General features: G+C 20.9%; 5 protein-coding genes across 5 annotated transcripts; 1 reads left to right on the forward strand and 4 right to left on the reverse strand. All coding sequences in view use genetic code 6, as the record gives it.

Moving 5' to 3' along the window:
• Nucleotides 1-170: 170 nt before the first annotated feature.
• Nucleotides 171-2,339, reverse strand: TTHERM_000277259 (hypothetical protein; the record flags this gene model as incomplete). The annotated part of the gene is made up of 7 exons (XM_012798131.1): nt 171-306; nt 504-593; nt 886-972; nt 1,165-1,254; nt 1,578-1,676; nt 1,973-2,062; nt 2,236-2,339. The coding sequence occupies 7 exons, from the start codon at nt 2,337-2,339 to the stop codon at nt 171-173; spliced, it is 696 nt and encodes a 231-aa protein (XP_012653585.1).
• Nucleotides 2,340-4,528: 2,189 nt separating this feature from the next.
• On the forward strand, nt 4,529-7,943 carry TTHERM_00277260 (M16 (pitrilysin) family peptidase; the record flags this gene model as incomplete). Its single annotated transcript, XM_001018086.2, has 2 exons — nt 4,529-5,042; nt 5,233-7,943. 2 exons carry the CDS (start codon nt 4,529-4,531, stop codon nt 7,941-7,943), a joined length of 3,225 nt encoding a protein of 1,074 aa, XP_001018086.2.
• A 975-nt stretch (nt 7,944-8,918) lies between these two features.
• TTHERM_00277270 (hypothetical protein) lies at nt 8,919-10,652 on the reverse strand (the record flags this gene model as incomplete). The annotated part of the gene is made up of 1 exon (XM_001018087.1): nt 8,919-10,652. The coding sequence occupies one exon, from the start codon at nt 10,650-10,652 to the stop codon at nt 8,919-8,921; it is 1,734 nt and encodes a 577-aa protein (XP_001018087.1).
• Nucleotides 10,653-11,566: 914 nt separating this feature from the next.
• TTHERM_00277280 (transmembrane protein, putative) lies at nt 11,567-12,109 on the reverse strand (the record flags this gene model as incomplete). The annotated part of the gene is made up of 1 exon (XM_001018088.1): nt 11,567-12,109. The coding sequence occupies one exon, from the start codon at nt 12,107-12,109 to the stop codon at nt 11,567-11,569; it is 543 nt and encodes a 180-aa protein (XP_001018088.1).
• A 1,250-nt stretch (nt 12,110-13,359) lies between these two features.
• TTHERM_000277288 (transmembrane protein, putative) lies at nt 13,360-14,190 on the reverse strand (the record flags this gene model as incomplete). Its single annotated transcript, XM_012798132.1, has 1 exon — nt 13,360-14,190. One exon carries the CDS (start codon nt 14,188-14,190, stop codon nt 13,360-13,362), a length of 831 nt encoding a protein of 276 aa, XP_012653586.1.
• Nucleotides 14,191-14,370: the final 180 nt, after the last annotated feature.

Raw genomic sequence — 14,370 nt, forward strand, 5'->3', positions numbered from 1 at the left:
AATGAAAAAATAAGAAATTAATTAATAATAAAATAAAAGTTGAAAATTACAAAATGAGTTAAATTTAAATTTAAGCAAAGAAATAAATAAATAAAAACTGAACAGAATAAAAATGAATAAAATAAAAAGCTAAGAGATAAATTAAATGAGTTAATTGTATTGTTTTAAATTCATTTTAATTCTAAAAACCACAATCCTAAAAAAATAAACTGTTTTTACATGAGAAGAAGTATAAAATTTGAGAGCTTAGTGCACTTTTCTAAACCAGAGCATAAGTCTTCATTAATTTTGACCATTTAATTTTGACTATTTCAATATTATAGAAAAAATTTATAGTAAATTTGTTAATTAGAAGGAAAAATTAATTAACAATAAAGACAAAAAAAGTTGAAAATTAAAAAATCATTTAAATTAACAGCTAATAAACAAAAAAAAAATTATGCAAAGTATAAAAAAAGAAAAATAAATCAATAAAAAGATAATGAATAAATTAAAATAATTACCTTAGATCAAGTTTCAGATTTAAGAGATTAGAGCAATTTCCTAAACCAGAACATAAGCCTGATGGGATTTCTAAATTCATTTGATTTTCACTAATTAATTATTGAAGTTAGATAGTTAGAAGGAAATAATGGAGAAAAGATATTAAATAATATGAAATGGTATAATTAATTAATAATAAATGCAAGACTTAAAAGTTAAAATATGAGTTAATTTAAATTAAAAAAGAAATAAAAAATAAATTTAAAAAACACAATTTGAATTAAATAAAGAAAATAAATAAAATAAAAAGCTAAGAGACAAATTAAATGAGTTAGTTGTATTATTTTAAATTGATTTTAATATACTAAATATCACAATCTTAAACAAATAAACTGTTTTTACGTTAGAAGAAGTGTAAAATTTGAGAGCTTAGTGCACTTTCCTATACCAGAATAAAAGCCTGCATAAATTTAGGCAATTTTATTTTTACTATTAAAAAAAATCAGTTAAATTAACAGATAAAGAAAGAAATAAAAAAAACTCTACAGAAAATAAGAAAAGAAAAATAAATCAAATAAAAAGATAATTAATAAATTAAAAAAGAGTGAGTTAGTTATATTTTTTTAAATTTATTTTTATATTCAAAAATATCACAATCTAAAACAAATAAACTATTTTTACCTTAGATTAAGTGTCAAATTTGAGAGATTCTTGCAATTTCCTAAATCAGTACCTAAGCTTGCTAGTGTATTTGAATAAATTTCATTTTACCTAATTAATTATTGAAGAAAAAAAATATATTATTAATTAGTTAGTTAGAAGGAAATAATGGTGAAAAAATATTAATAAATATTATTTAATATGAAATGGCATAATTAATTAATAATAAATGCAAGAGTTAAAAATAAAAAAATAACTTAAATTAACAAACAATCAAAAAAATAATTTTTAAAAAACACAAGCTGAATTAAATAAAGAAAATATATAAAATAAAAAGCTAACAGATAAATTAAAAGAGCTAGCTAGTTATATTACTTTAAATTCATTTTTATATTCAAAAAAATCACAATCCAAAACAAATAAACTGTTTTTACCTTAGATTAATTGCCAAATTTGAGAGATTAGCGCAATTTCCTAAACCAGAACATAAGCCTTAGTTTAGGCCTAGGAGCATTTTACCAATTTAATTTTCACTAATGAATTATTAAAGAAAAATTATATAGTTAATTAGTTAGTTAGAAGGAAACAATAGAGAAAAAATATTAAATAATAGTAAATGATAAAATTAATTAATAATTCATGTAAAAGTTAAAAATTAAAAAATTAGTTAAATTTACAAACAAATAAATAAATAATTTAAAAAAAAAAACAAGCTAAATTAAATAAATAAAATAAAAATCTTACAGATACATTAAAAGAGTTAGATATTTTGTTTAAATTTATTTTTTATTAAAAAATATAACAATCCAAAATAAATAAACTTTTTTACCTTAGATCAAGTACCAAATTTGAGAGCTTAGTGGACTTTCCTAAACCAGAGCATAAGCTTGATACTGAATTATAACAAATTTTATTCTAACTTTTTCAATAAAAATGAATTTGTTAATTAGAGGAAAAAATAAGAAAAAATATAAAATAATAAGAAGTTAATTAATTAATAATAAAAGTAAAAGTTGAAAATTAAAAAATTAGTTAAAAAAAACAAATAAGAAAATTAAATGTAGAATAATTCAAATAAAAGCTAATAAATACCGTAATACCTCAATCCTCTGTCCTCTTTTTCTTGACAGTGACGACAGACGAGAAATGAATTTTTTTTCCAGTTTTAGGGTTTCCTCGTCAGTTTTGCTCGTCATAAAAATTGAGGTATTACGGTATTTGTAAAATTAATTACAATATTTTAAATTAATTTGTATAAGCAAATATATCACAATTCAAAGCTAATAAACTGTTTTTACCTTAGATCAAGTGTCAAATTTTAGAGATTTTTGCAATTTCCTAAATTAAAACCTATGTTATATGCACCTTAGAAATCAATTTTATTTTGACTTTTTTAAAAAAAATATAAAGTAAATTAGTTAATTAGAATGAAAAAACAAAGAATAATATGAAATAATAAGAAATTAATAATTCATAAATCATAAAAGAAAAGTTGAAAATGAAAAAATGAGTTAAATTAACAAACAAAGAAATAAATATAAAAAAACAAAATTATAATAAAAAAAGTAAAATAAAAAAAAGCTAATAAACAAACTAAAAGAATTATTTGTGTTGTTAATTTTATTTTTATATCAAAAATATCATAATTCAAAACAAATAAACTGTTTTTACTTTAGATTAAATATCAAAATTGAGAGATTATTGCACTTTCCTAAACTAAAAACTAAGTTTGATACACCTACTGTCCCAATTTAATTAACACTTTTTAAATATTGATGAAAAAAAAATAAATAGTTAATTAGTTAGAAGGAAAAAATGAAGAAAAAATAAGAAATTAATTAATAAATAATAAAAGTAAAAGTTAAAAATGAAAAAATGAGTTAAATTAACAAGCAAACAAAAAAATTATTTTTAAAAAAACACAAGCAAAATAAAAAAGAAAAATAAATCAAATAAAAATCTAATAAATAAATTTAAAAAATTAATTATATTGTTTTAAATTCATTTTAATATTGATAAATATCACAGTTCAAAACAAATAAACTGTTTTTACCTTAGATCAAGTGTCAACTTTGAGAGATTATTGCAATTTTGTAAAACAAAACCTATCTTTGATGCCTCTTCAAAACCAACAATTCTTTTAAATATTGAAGAAAAAATATATTGTTATGTTAATTAGAAGGAGAAAATGAAGAAAAAATATGAAATAATAAGAATTGAATTAATTAGTAAATAATAAAAGCAAGCATTGAAAATTAAAAATTAATTTAAGTTAATAAACTAACAAACAAAGAAGAAAAAAATCAGAAGCTGAATAAAAAAAGATTTATAATCAAAGCTAATAAATAAATAAATTAAAATAATTATGCTGTTATAAATTCATTTTTATATTCAAAAAAATCGCAATCCAAAACAAATAAACAGTTTTTACCTATTAGTTACATATTAACCCTAAATGTACTATCTTTTAAATTATTTAAAAAAATATATTAAGTTAATCAATTGGTAAGAAGGAAAAAAATGAAGAAAAAATAATTAATAGTCAAAATATAAATTGAATGAAATCTAATTAAAAAATATTTGTATAAATAAAGCGAATGAATATTCATGATAATTTCAATTAGAAAAAATCAATTGTAATCACATGAAAATTTAATATAAAAAAGATTTATAATAATAATTAATCAAATATACTCTTATTTTATATTAATATTGAGAACATGAGACTATTCATGTGAAGCGCTTAAAAACTTATTTTATTAAAAAATAAATTTAAATAATATTAATAAAAAAATAAATATTTACTTCTTCTAAATTTAAAAAATTTGTTTACTCTTTTCTCATTTATTTTTTTTTTCAAAAAATTTAATAGTAATTTATGGAAATTTAATTAATTATAATTATATTAATAAATTTATTTGTTTTTATATAAAATAAATTTAGATTAAAAACCAATAAATTTAGATAAAAAAACAAATAAATTTTAATAATTAATAATTTTGGAAAATCTATCAAATTTTTAAATAAATATTTTGATGTCATTTTACTATTTTTCATTTAATATATAATAAAATGAATTTTTGATATATCCATAATCTTTAATTTAATTATGTTAATTTCTAATATTATTTAAATCCTTGCTAATAAATAACATGATTATTTTTAGTATTGCAAAGTGCTATAATATATCTATAAATTCTAGGAAACTTTAGCATTTAAAATTATAAATCCAATTATTTCTTTGGATTTTTTGATAGAGCAATTTATATTTAAAAATTCTTTCTGATCAAATATTTTTATATAGATAAAATATGATATAAATATCTTTTTCATATTTAAATAATTAAGAGATATATATTTGAATTAGTTAAGTAAAATTAAAGTAATGTAGAAAAGAAATATTTCTAAAGATCCTTAAGAAATACAGGAGTAGTATTAAGAATTAGAATTATAGAGCCAAGATGAAGCAGATTAGGTTGAAAATTAGCTCTTAGTAGAAAATAAAATATAAGGCACTTAGTTTTTTATTTGTACTACTCCGATGAAGATCATAATTTCAATTTTAGTTGTGATCATAATTTTAGTTATAGCAATAGTAAGTATGCAGATTGATAGTAACAAAAATGATCAATGGGTTGATGTCAAAAATTAAATTATTATCAAAGATGGAGACCAAGCTAATTATGAATTACTAACTCTCAAGAAAAATAATTTAAAGATTTTATTAATAACTTAAAAAGATATAAAATTAAGCGGAGCATCATTAGATGTATTAGTAGGATCCTAAAATAATCCAACTGAATTTTAAGGACTGGCACATCTTTTAGAGCACATGCTTTTTATGGGAAGTGAAAAGTATCCATAAGAAGATGCGTTTAACAACCTAATATCAAAAAGCAGTAAAATAATTAATTATAAAATAAATTAATTTTATTTAAATTGCTCAATCAAATTTGCATCAAAAAAAATATTTTGACATTTAAATAAAAACTAACAAATTAGATGCTTAATTAATATTTAAATTTTATTCAAATGCATACATTTAAATTTAAAAATTGATAAAGAATTTTAAATAAATTAAATAAAAAGGTGGTAGTAGCAATGCTTTTACTGCAGGAGGAGATACAAATTATCATTTTTAAGGGACTCATAATAATTTAATAGATATTTTAAATATTTGGAGTAGGTTTTTTATAGATCCTCTTTTGTTGGAAGATCAGCTATAGAGAGAAGTTCAAGCTGTTGACTCAGAATACTTCAACACTCTCACAAGAGAAGAATTTAGGGATTATAATTTGTTGATTAATCTATCTGAGGATAACCACCCATTTAAATTATTTTATTGTGGAAATACAGATTCATTGTTGAATACACCTAAGTCTAAAGGCCTTTCTACTTACAATGCTTTACGCTCATTTAAAAAATAATACTATTATTCAGAAAATATGTTCCTTGTTATTAAGTCAGAGGAGAGCTAAAGACAGAATCTCAAAGACTAACTTGAAGAAATATTTTAGGATATCCCTACTAAATAAGAAAATTTATCAAATTTTACTTAGAAAGATTCAGAATTACTAAGATATTCTTACAATTCTACAAATAAACCTCCAATAACTCAGGCAATTAAGAGCGTTTCGATTGAAAGCAATAAGGTTAAAAAGCTTTAGCTTGTTTTTCTACTTGAAGATGATTAGAATTTCGAATATTTATCTTTGCAATTTGTAAGAGATTTATTTAATTATGGATTCTAAGAAACCAGTTTTTGCTTTTTTTTAGAAGACAGAAAATTAGCTACGTAGTGCAAAATAGAGATAGAACAAGAATAAAGCAATTTAAACAAATTCTTGATATTTAAATTGAATTTACAATTTTTGGATTCAGAAAATACAATAGAAGAAATAGTAAAAGCTTACTTTTATTTTATGAACGCAGTAGCAAATTATCCTAAAAAATAAGAAACTTATTATGCAATTAAATCAATTTAAAAAAGTCTATTTGACATAATTGATGATGAAAATTAAAGAGATGTTATGAGTGAAGTAATTTAGTATTCTAGACTCATGAACTAGAACAGGTTGTAAGACATTTTAGCAGAGAATAATCTGTATAAAAAATATAATGAAACCCATTTTAGTAAAATAATGAGTGTATTAACAGATCCAGGCAAAATCGTGATTATCCACAAAACAAACAATTCTACCTACGTTGAAGGATAAAAAATTATAAGAGATCAGCTCAATGATTTAAACTACACCCAATCAAAAATATCATTGGAAGAATAAAATATATTTAGATAACATTAAACCCTAAATATTTCCAAAATTTACCCATTAGAGAGCTTTGGCATAATTCCTGATAAACTCTTAAAAAATACTGAGCTTGCTAATGATGATATCTAACCTAAACTAATACATGCTACTAATAAGGGAAAGATTTTTGCTCAAAAGGATATTTTTACTTTTAAGAAGCCAATTTAAACAATAGTTTTAAAATTCTAAAGTGAGATATTTCTCAAAGACGCTTCCTCTAGAGCAGTGAATGAAATATTGGCTAATTATGTTTCTGATGAAATATAGAGAAAAACACATTTGCTTTAATTCTAAAAACTATAAATAGAAGTTGAACCTACAAAATAGGAAGGAGGAATTCTAATAAAGATAACTTGTCTCAACTCTTAGGTGAAGGATGTCTTTTAAAAAATATTAGAAGTTCTTAATTTGAAAAGCTTGAAACTACTTAATGACTAAACCTCATTTGATGAATAAAAATAAAAACTAATGGATAAACTGAACATCTTCAAGAATTAAATGTTATATATGTAATATATAGATCTTTTGAACTCCTATATTAAGACTGATTTGTACTCTAAGGCAGAAATTTTAGAAGTTGTTAGTGGATTACAATAAAATTATGCAAATAAAATCATTGAATAATTCATTAAAGGATTTAATTTGGTAATTTATGTCTTCGGTGATATTGATAAAAGTTAAATAATAAATTAATTTGATCTCCTCACAAAAAGCACTTAAATTTAAGATTAACCTTTTATATATCAAGCTGAATATTTGAATTTTAAGAATAATTCGCTAACACTTTAACTATTCTATGAGTCTGGAGATCGTAACAATAATCTATGCTCTAATTTTTATCAGCTAGGAAAGCTTGATTTAATAGAATACTCAATACTTAAATTGATTGAAAAACCACTAAGAACGAAGGCTTTTGATTATTTAAGAACATAATTGCAATTAGGATATGTAGTAGCTTCTAAAGTGATAAAAAATTAAGATTATTTCAGTGTTATAATTCTTGTTTAGGGATCAAAACACAATCCAAATTAATACGATGAGCATATTGAAGAATTCCTTCCTAAATTTGAATAATATTTGGAATCTCTTACAAAATAAGAAATCAGTTCTATGTAACAAAGTTTGATATAAAGCTTAAGAATAGATAAATTTGATAAATTCATAGATAAAGCTGAGTATTTCTGGACATTTATCGATGACATGACTTATGATTTTGAGTTAAACTACAAGGCAGCTAAAATTCTTAATGAGAGGGTTTTCACAAGCAAAGATTTATAGAGCTTCTTTTCAAAGTATTTTAAGAACTCAAACTCAAGATTTAGTATTCAATTATTTAGTCCATCTAGAGTTAAATAAAGCGATTTGCCTATGAAACTAAATACCTAAAATGTTTATAGTGGAGATGTTGGGAAATACATTACTTCTAGAGAAGATTTCAAAAAACTCTAACTAGATCATTTAACCTTCTAAGAATAATAAAATAATTTTTGAATTTAAAAAATATAAAATTTTAATCTAATTCATATTTTTGCTATTCTAAATAGTAATTAATCATCTTCAAATTAAATACTGACTTATTTTATTTTATACAAATATATTTAAATGCACTTATTCTTATTATTTGTTTTATATTTAATGGGGTTATATCCTTTTCTTTTCTATTTAGGGGTATAAAAAAATCAAATGATTTTTGTTCTTAATATATCTAAATGTAAAATATATTTTATTAATAAAATCCCCCCATTTTATAAAATATTTATTTTATATTTTATAATTTAAAAATTTATTATAATTGATTACTTTGTTGAATTTATTATTCTTAGAAAAGCTATTAATTGATTATCAAATTTGAGAAAAGATATTTGAAGATTAATTTTTTATAATTAATTATCAAGACCCATAAAAAAAAAATAAAATATGTATCATTTATATTGATTTTTTTTTATGTTTTTATTAAAGTCAAGCAAATGAGTTACTTCATATGGTTATAGTTGGTTCGAATCCAATATTTACTCATTGCGCTGTACTTTTTTTCATTACTTTATTAATTCTATGATTTATAAATTGTTTTAAGATTAAACATCTAAAATAAATTCTAATTTACTCTACTAAATAATTGACATTTTATATTTAATTAAAACCACTTAAATAGTAAATGTATTCTTATACAAAAATATCTTTCTAAATGTATATTTTTTATTGGTTTATTTTAATCTTTTTATTACTAAATAAACTAGAAATATAGATTATTTGGAGAAAAATTTGTTTTTTTTTAAATAACTTCATTCTATTAAGAAATTCTTTTTATTAAAAGATTTAAAAATATTAATTAAACAACTTAAATACTTAATTAAAAAAAATATTATTTATATATATATAGTAGTTATTTTTTTAAATTTTCAATATAAATTTATAATAAAAGATAATTGAAATATTATATTATTTAAATCAACAAATTAGAAGAAATCAAATATATAAATCCCAATATAAATACTTTATTAAAGATAAATCTCCTAATGTTTCTTTTAATCCAAGATCTATTTAATCTTTAAAAATATGAATCTATAAAATTTATGTCACTTTTTCTTGGAGATACTTTTAGACAATTAAACAGCAACGAGATTTCTAATTGCTTTCATCAGAAGAAAAGGAATAACTTTCACCTTCTTCAGAATAGAAAGTATTTGAAGATGAGCAACTATAATTTGCAATTTATTCTATATTTTATAAACTTCCAAATTATTAATTTGTTTAGTTTTATTATGGTGGTATTTAAAGAGTAATTAAATCTTGCATTGATATGCTTTTGTTAATAAAATTCTAATTAAAAATATTTTTGAGTTTTTCAATAGAAATTTGATTTAATTGCAGTTATTTCTCATATTTTTTATAAATTTTTGAAATTGTAAATGGGTCAAAATAATTTGTAATAGAACCATCTACATCAAAAACCTCTAAAGTTGTTTTTTTAAATGACCTGGCTTAATACGAGCGAATTTTATCATCAGCAAAGCAATTGATCAAGTATGGTACGTTCATCAAGTCATCAAATATTTTCCTATATTGAGCTAATTCTAAATCGTCAAACGGAGTAATATCATATTCTAAATAAAATTAATTCAGAAATTTACATTATTTAGCATTCTCCGTTAGAGTTTTAAGAGAGTTAAAATCTGTAAATAAATTAGAAACTATTTTGAGTCTTTCTAGATTCTATAGGTATTTTATTTAATCTAAAAACTTAAATGGCATTCTTTCTGCTTCATCTAAATTGTCTTCACTTTCAGCAAAACTTGCAGCTTCAAATTCATATAAAGACAAATCCAATTTTTTAATTGTTTCTTTATTATTCTATAGCAATAAAGCTAATAAATCATCTATTTATTTTAAATAAGCGTGAATTTCTTGCTCGAATACAAAAATTTCTAGCTTCTTAAATTCACACAAAGACTTAAATAATTTATACTAGTCTTCACTTTAAGTTGTCTCTACCATGAACAACCTTAAATATTTTAATGAATTACAAATTGGTTTATCCTTTAATGCCATTTAAAAATCTACTTCTTAACTAAATTATTAAGGTTAAAAACCTAAATCAATGCTTAATGATTCTAAAATATTTAATGAGCTAATTGCCAACCATATTTTTTAAAAAAAGGAGAGTTCATCATTGCATTATGGATGGTATTAAATACTTAAATGCTTTAAGTTTTACAGAAAAACTAAATTATCAGCTAAATCATCTATATTAGCTTGCGAAAAGCTGCATTTATCAAATTGAATTGCTAATTTATTAAATGTTCCTACTTGCTGCAAATTCCCAAGAAACAAATCTTTAAAAAAGTTTTCTTGCAAAATTGAGAAAGAATTGAATTTAAGAACTAGCTCGCACAAGTTTTTCATGTTCCTTAATCCCATACAAATGCTTTTAGGAATTTATTCTTCATCATTATTATCTCCACAATCCCAAAAGAGCTATTTTAAAGAGGTAAAATTGCTAATGATTAACTAAATTTTCTATTTGAAGCTTCTCAAATACAAGCTTCTAATATTTTATTAAACTTGTCTAAACTAATCCCATTCTTCTTCGCTAGGAGAATTGAAAATGATTCTTTCTATTTGTTCTTTATCTTTTTTTTCAAAGCTATTTTACAACTAAAATATTGCATTTATAATTTTATTTTTTGAAAGCATGAACATTTTAATAATATCAATCAAATATTTTTTAATTATATCAAACTAATGTACTTATTTCCTAATCAACAAATTATTGAATTTTTAATTAACATCAGAAACTTTTGAAGGATATTTTTGATAAAATACAACATAATTCACATATTTCTTACATTTTTTATTTTTTTCTTCTATATTAAAAACGACTCTTAGACTATTTGGAATAAAATCTAAGATTTTTTGCTGGCTTTTTAACAAATTTAACATATTTGTAAATTTTAAACAAAAAATAAATAAATGTAAATCTTTTTTCTTAAAAATATAACTACTAAGTATAAAATTCTATTAAGATTTTTGCTTTAAATTAGTTAAAACTAATAATTAATCATTTGAAAATGTAATCATAATATTTGAAAATTGTTGTTACTAAATTTATTTTAAAATAATATCAACTTTGGATTAAAAACAAAAAATATTCTATAAAGTAGATATTTTTTACTAATAGAATAAAGTAATATTTCGATAAAAAATAAAAGTTGACACATTTTGCTTATTTATTTTTGGTGTTATAGAATTAAAAATATCAAAACATGCTTAATGAAATATTCATATTATTTTTTACATAAGCTTTTTAAAATTTTTTGGTAGCAAAATATAATAAATTCAATTAAATTTTTTTTATGCAATAAACACATTCTTTGACTCTTTGCAATCTAATCTAAGATTTATTATAGTTTAATTTATCACAAATTTAACATTTTTTAAAATACAGATTAAACTTTAAATAAAAATAAATTTTCCAGGATTTTAAACTGAAAATGAATCAATACAAATATTTTTGTTAATTAATAAATACTAAATATAAAAATCATATTAACATTTTTGGTTTCAATTAATGAAACTCATCTATAAATTTTTAAAACATCATTTTAAAAATATTATCATATCCTTAAATCAATCATTTCATCAAATGAATTTATATTGCTGATTTTTTTGTTTTTACTAATAATAACTCTGATATATTTTTCTAAACATCCAATTAATCCTATAAATAATACATTTGATGAGGATATAAGAGGACAAAAAGTAAATACTAAGAAAGCAAAATACTAAGAAAAAGGGGCATTAAGCTTATTGAAAGATATGAGTGCGAATTGCTCTAAATCTCTAACATTTATTCTATTTTTAGAATTTAAGTAAGCTTAGTCTTTAGGTTGATCTTTTTCAATTTTGCTATTAAAAAAATGCACATAACAATTTTTAGTCTTAACTAAATCTTAATAATTTGTATCAAGTGGAAGACACATCCAACTAGGTAGTTTAACTTAACTAAATTTATATGGAAGAGAGCATGCTCCTTAATTGCATTGCTTTTCCTCATAATACAAAAACGTTAGTGGGTTATGTTATTGAATTGATGTTGAACTATAATCATTAGACTCTGAAGATAAGCAACCATAACCTAAAAATTTTTGATCATCCATCGAAAAATCAATATATAGAATTGAATATTTTTCACTGGATTAATATGGAAATTCTTAAAAATATGTAGAAAACTTACCTATAACTGAACATTCTTAGATTTCTTAAAATTGATACTTTAATGTTTAATTAAATATCCCTAAAAAAATTCCTATAAATAAAGCTAAGCTGATTATAAAAAAACAAATATTAAGAAATAGAAACTTTTTAAAGCTATCTTCATGAGAATACCAAAAGAAGAAATATTAAATCAATTATAAGAAAGCTATAATTGGTAAGCAGTAAATCATTTCTAGCACAGGATAGCCATTCAAGTAAAAGATAGTAATTAGTACTATATATAGTGAAAGCATAATAATGGCATTGGCGGTAAATTTAATCATAAGTTTTTTTGCCAACAGAGTCATTTTTTATATTTCTAAATTATTTTTTGTTTTTTTTCTATCTTTTTTTAGATGATACTTTTTTAATTTAAAATTCTGTTTATTATGCTTTTCTATTTAAAATATAAGTTTTTTTTTATTTGTGAAAGAAAAATTAAAAAAAACTAAATATAATATAGAGCAACTTTTAATTAACCAAAACAAAATTAATTTATCTATTAGACACTGTTATTAATCTTTGTCTATTCAATCATACATAGATTCTTTAATTTTTAATTAAAAATAATAATTTTTTTATATAATATGAATATCTTATACTTTCAGAGAATAAGTAGAATTAAAAATACAAAAATATGTTTAATATAAATCTTATTAATATTCGTGTATGTAGCTTTGAAAAAGGCAGTACCTTAGGGTACTATATATATATATATATATAATTAATTTTTGAAAGCATCTGTTTATTAACAATATTCAAGCAAATATTTATTTCTTAGTCAATCAATTAATAAGTATTTAACTAAAATCAGTAAATTTTGAAGATATTTTGATAAAAAATAACATAATTTATTCACATATTTGCTACATCTATTACTTTTTTTCTAAATTAAATATGAATCTTTAGCTTTTTGCAATTAAGTCTAAGATTTATTAGAATTGACTTTCTAGCAAATTTAACTTTTTTTAAAAAGTAGATTAAATAATTTTAAACAAAAATAAATTATCCAGTATTTTAAACTGAAAATAAATTAATAAAAATATATTTCTTAAGTAACAAATAAATACTAAATATAAAACTGTATTAGCATTTTTAGTATAAATTATGAAACTTGTCATTAAATTTTTAATAAGTCTTTTTAAAAATAATATCATACCCTTTATTCAATTATTTGATTAAATTAATTTATAGTATTGTATTTTTGATTTTTGTTAATAATAACTCTAATATATTTTTCTAAACATCCACTTAGTCCTATAAATAATACATTTAATGAAGATATAAGAGGACAAAAAGTAAATACTAAGAAAGTAAAATACTAAGAAAAGGGGGCATTAAGCTTATTGAAAGATATGAGTGCGAATTGCTATAAATCTCTAACATTCATTCTACTTTTAGAATTTAAGTAAGCTTAATCTTTAGTTTGACCTTTTTCAATTCTACTATTAAAAAAATGCACATAACAATTTTTAGTCTTAGCTAAATCCTCTTAATTTATATCAAACGGAAGACACATCCAGCTAGGTAGTTTAACTTAACTAAATTTATATGGTAGAGAGCATTATCCTTAATAACATTGCTATTCCCCATAATACAAAAATGCTAGTGGGTTATGTGTTTGAATTATTGTTTAACTAGTAACTGTAGACTTTGAAGATAAACAACCGTAACCTAAAAATTTTTGACCATCCATCTAAAAATCAATATATAGAATTGAATAATTTTCACTAGATATTTTTGGATATTCTTAAAAATATGTTGAAAACTTACCTATAACTGAACACTCTTAGACTTCTTAAAATTGATACTATAATGTTTAATTAAATATCCCTAAAAAAATGCCTAAAAATAAACCTAAGCTGATTATAAAACAACAAATATTAAGAGTTAGAAAAGGTGCTAAGCAATTTTAATGAGGATGCCAAAAGAGTAAATATTAAATCAACTAAAAGAAAGCTATAATTGGTAAGCAGTAAATCATTTCTAGCACAGGATAGCCATTCAAGTAAAAGATAGTAATAAATAGTATATACAATTAAAGGATAATAATAGTGTTAGCAGTAAATTTAATGTTAATTTTTTTACCTAAAAGAGCCATTTTTTCTTATATTTCTTTATAAATTTTTGTTTTTTTTACTTTTTTTAATTTAAAATTTGTTTA

Source organism: Tetrahymena thermophila (genome assembly GCF_000189635.1).
Source record: "Tetrahymena thermophila SB210 genomic scaffold scf_8254600, whole genome shotgun sequence".
Classification (NCBI taxonomy): Eukaryota; Ciliophora; class Oligohymenophorea; order Hymenostomatida; family Tetrahymenidae; genus Tetrahymena; species Tetrahymena thermophila.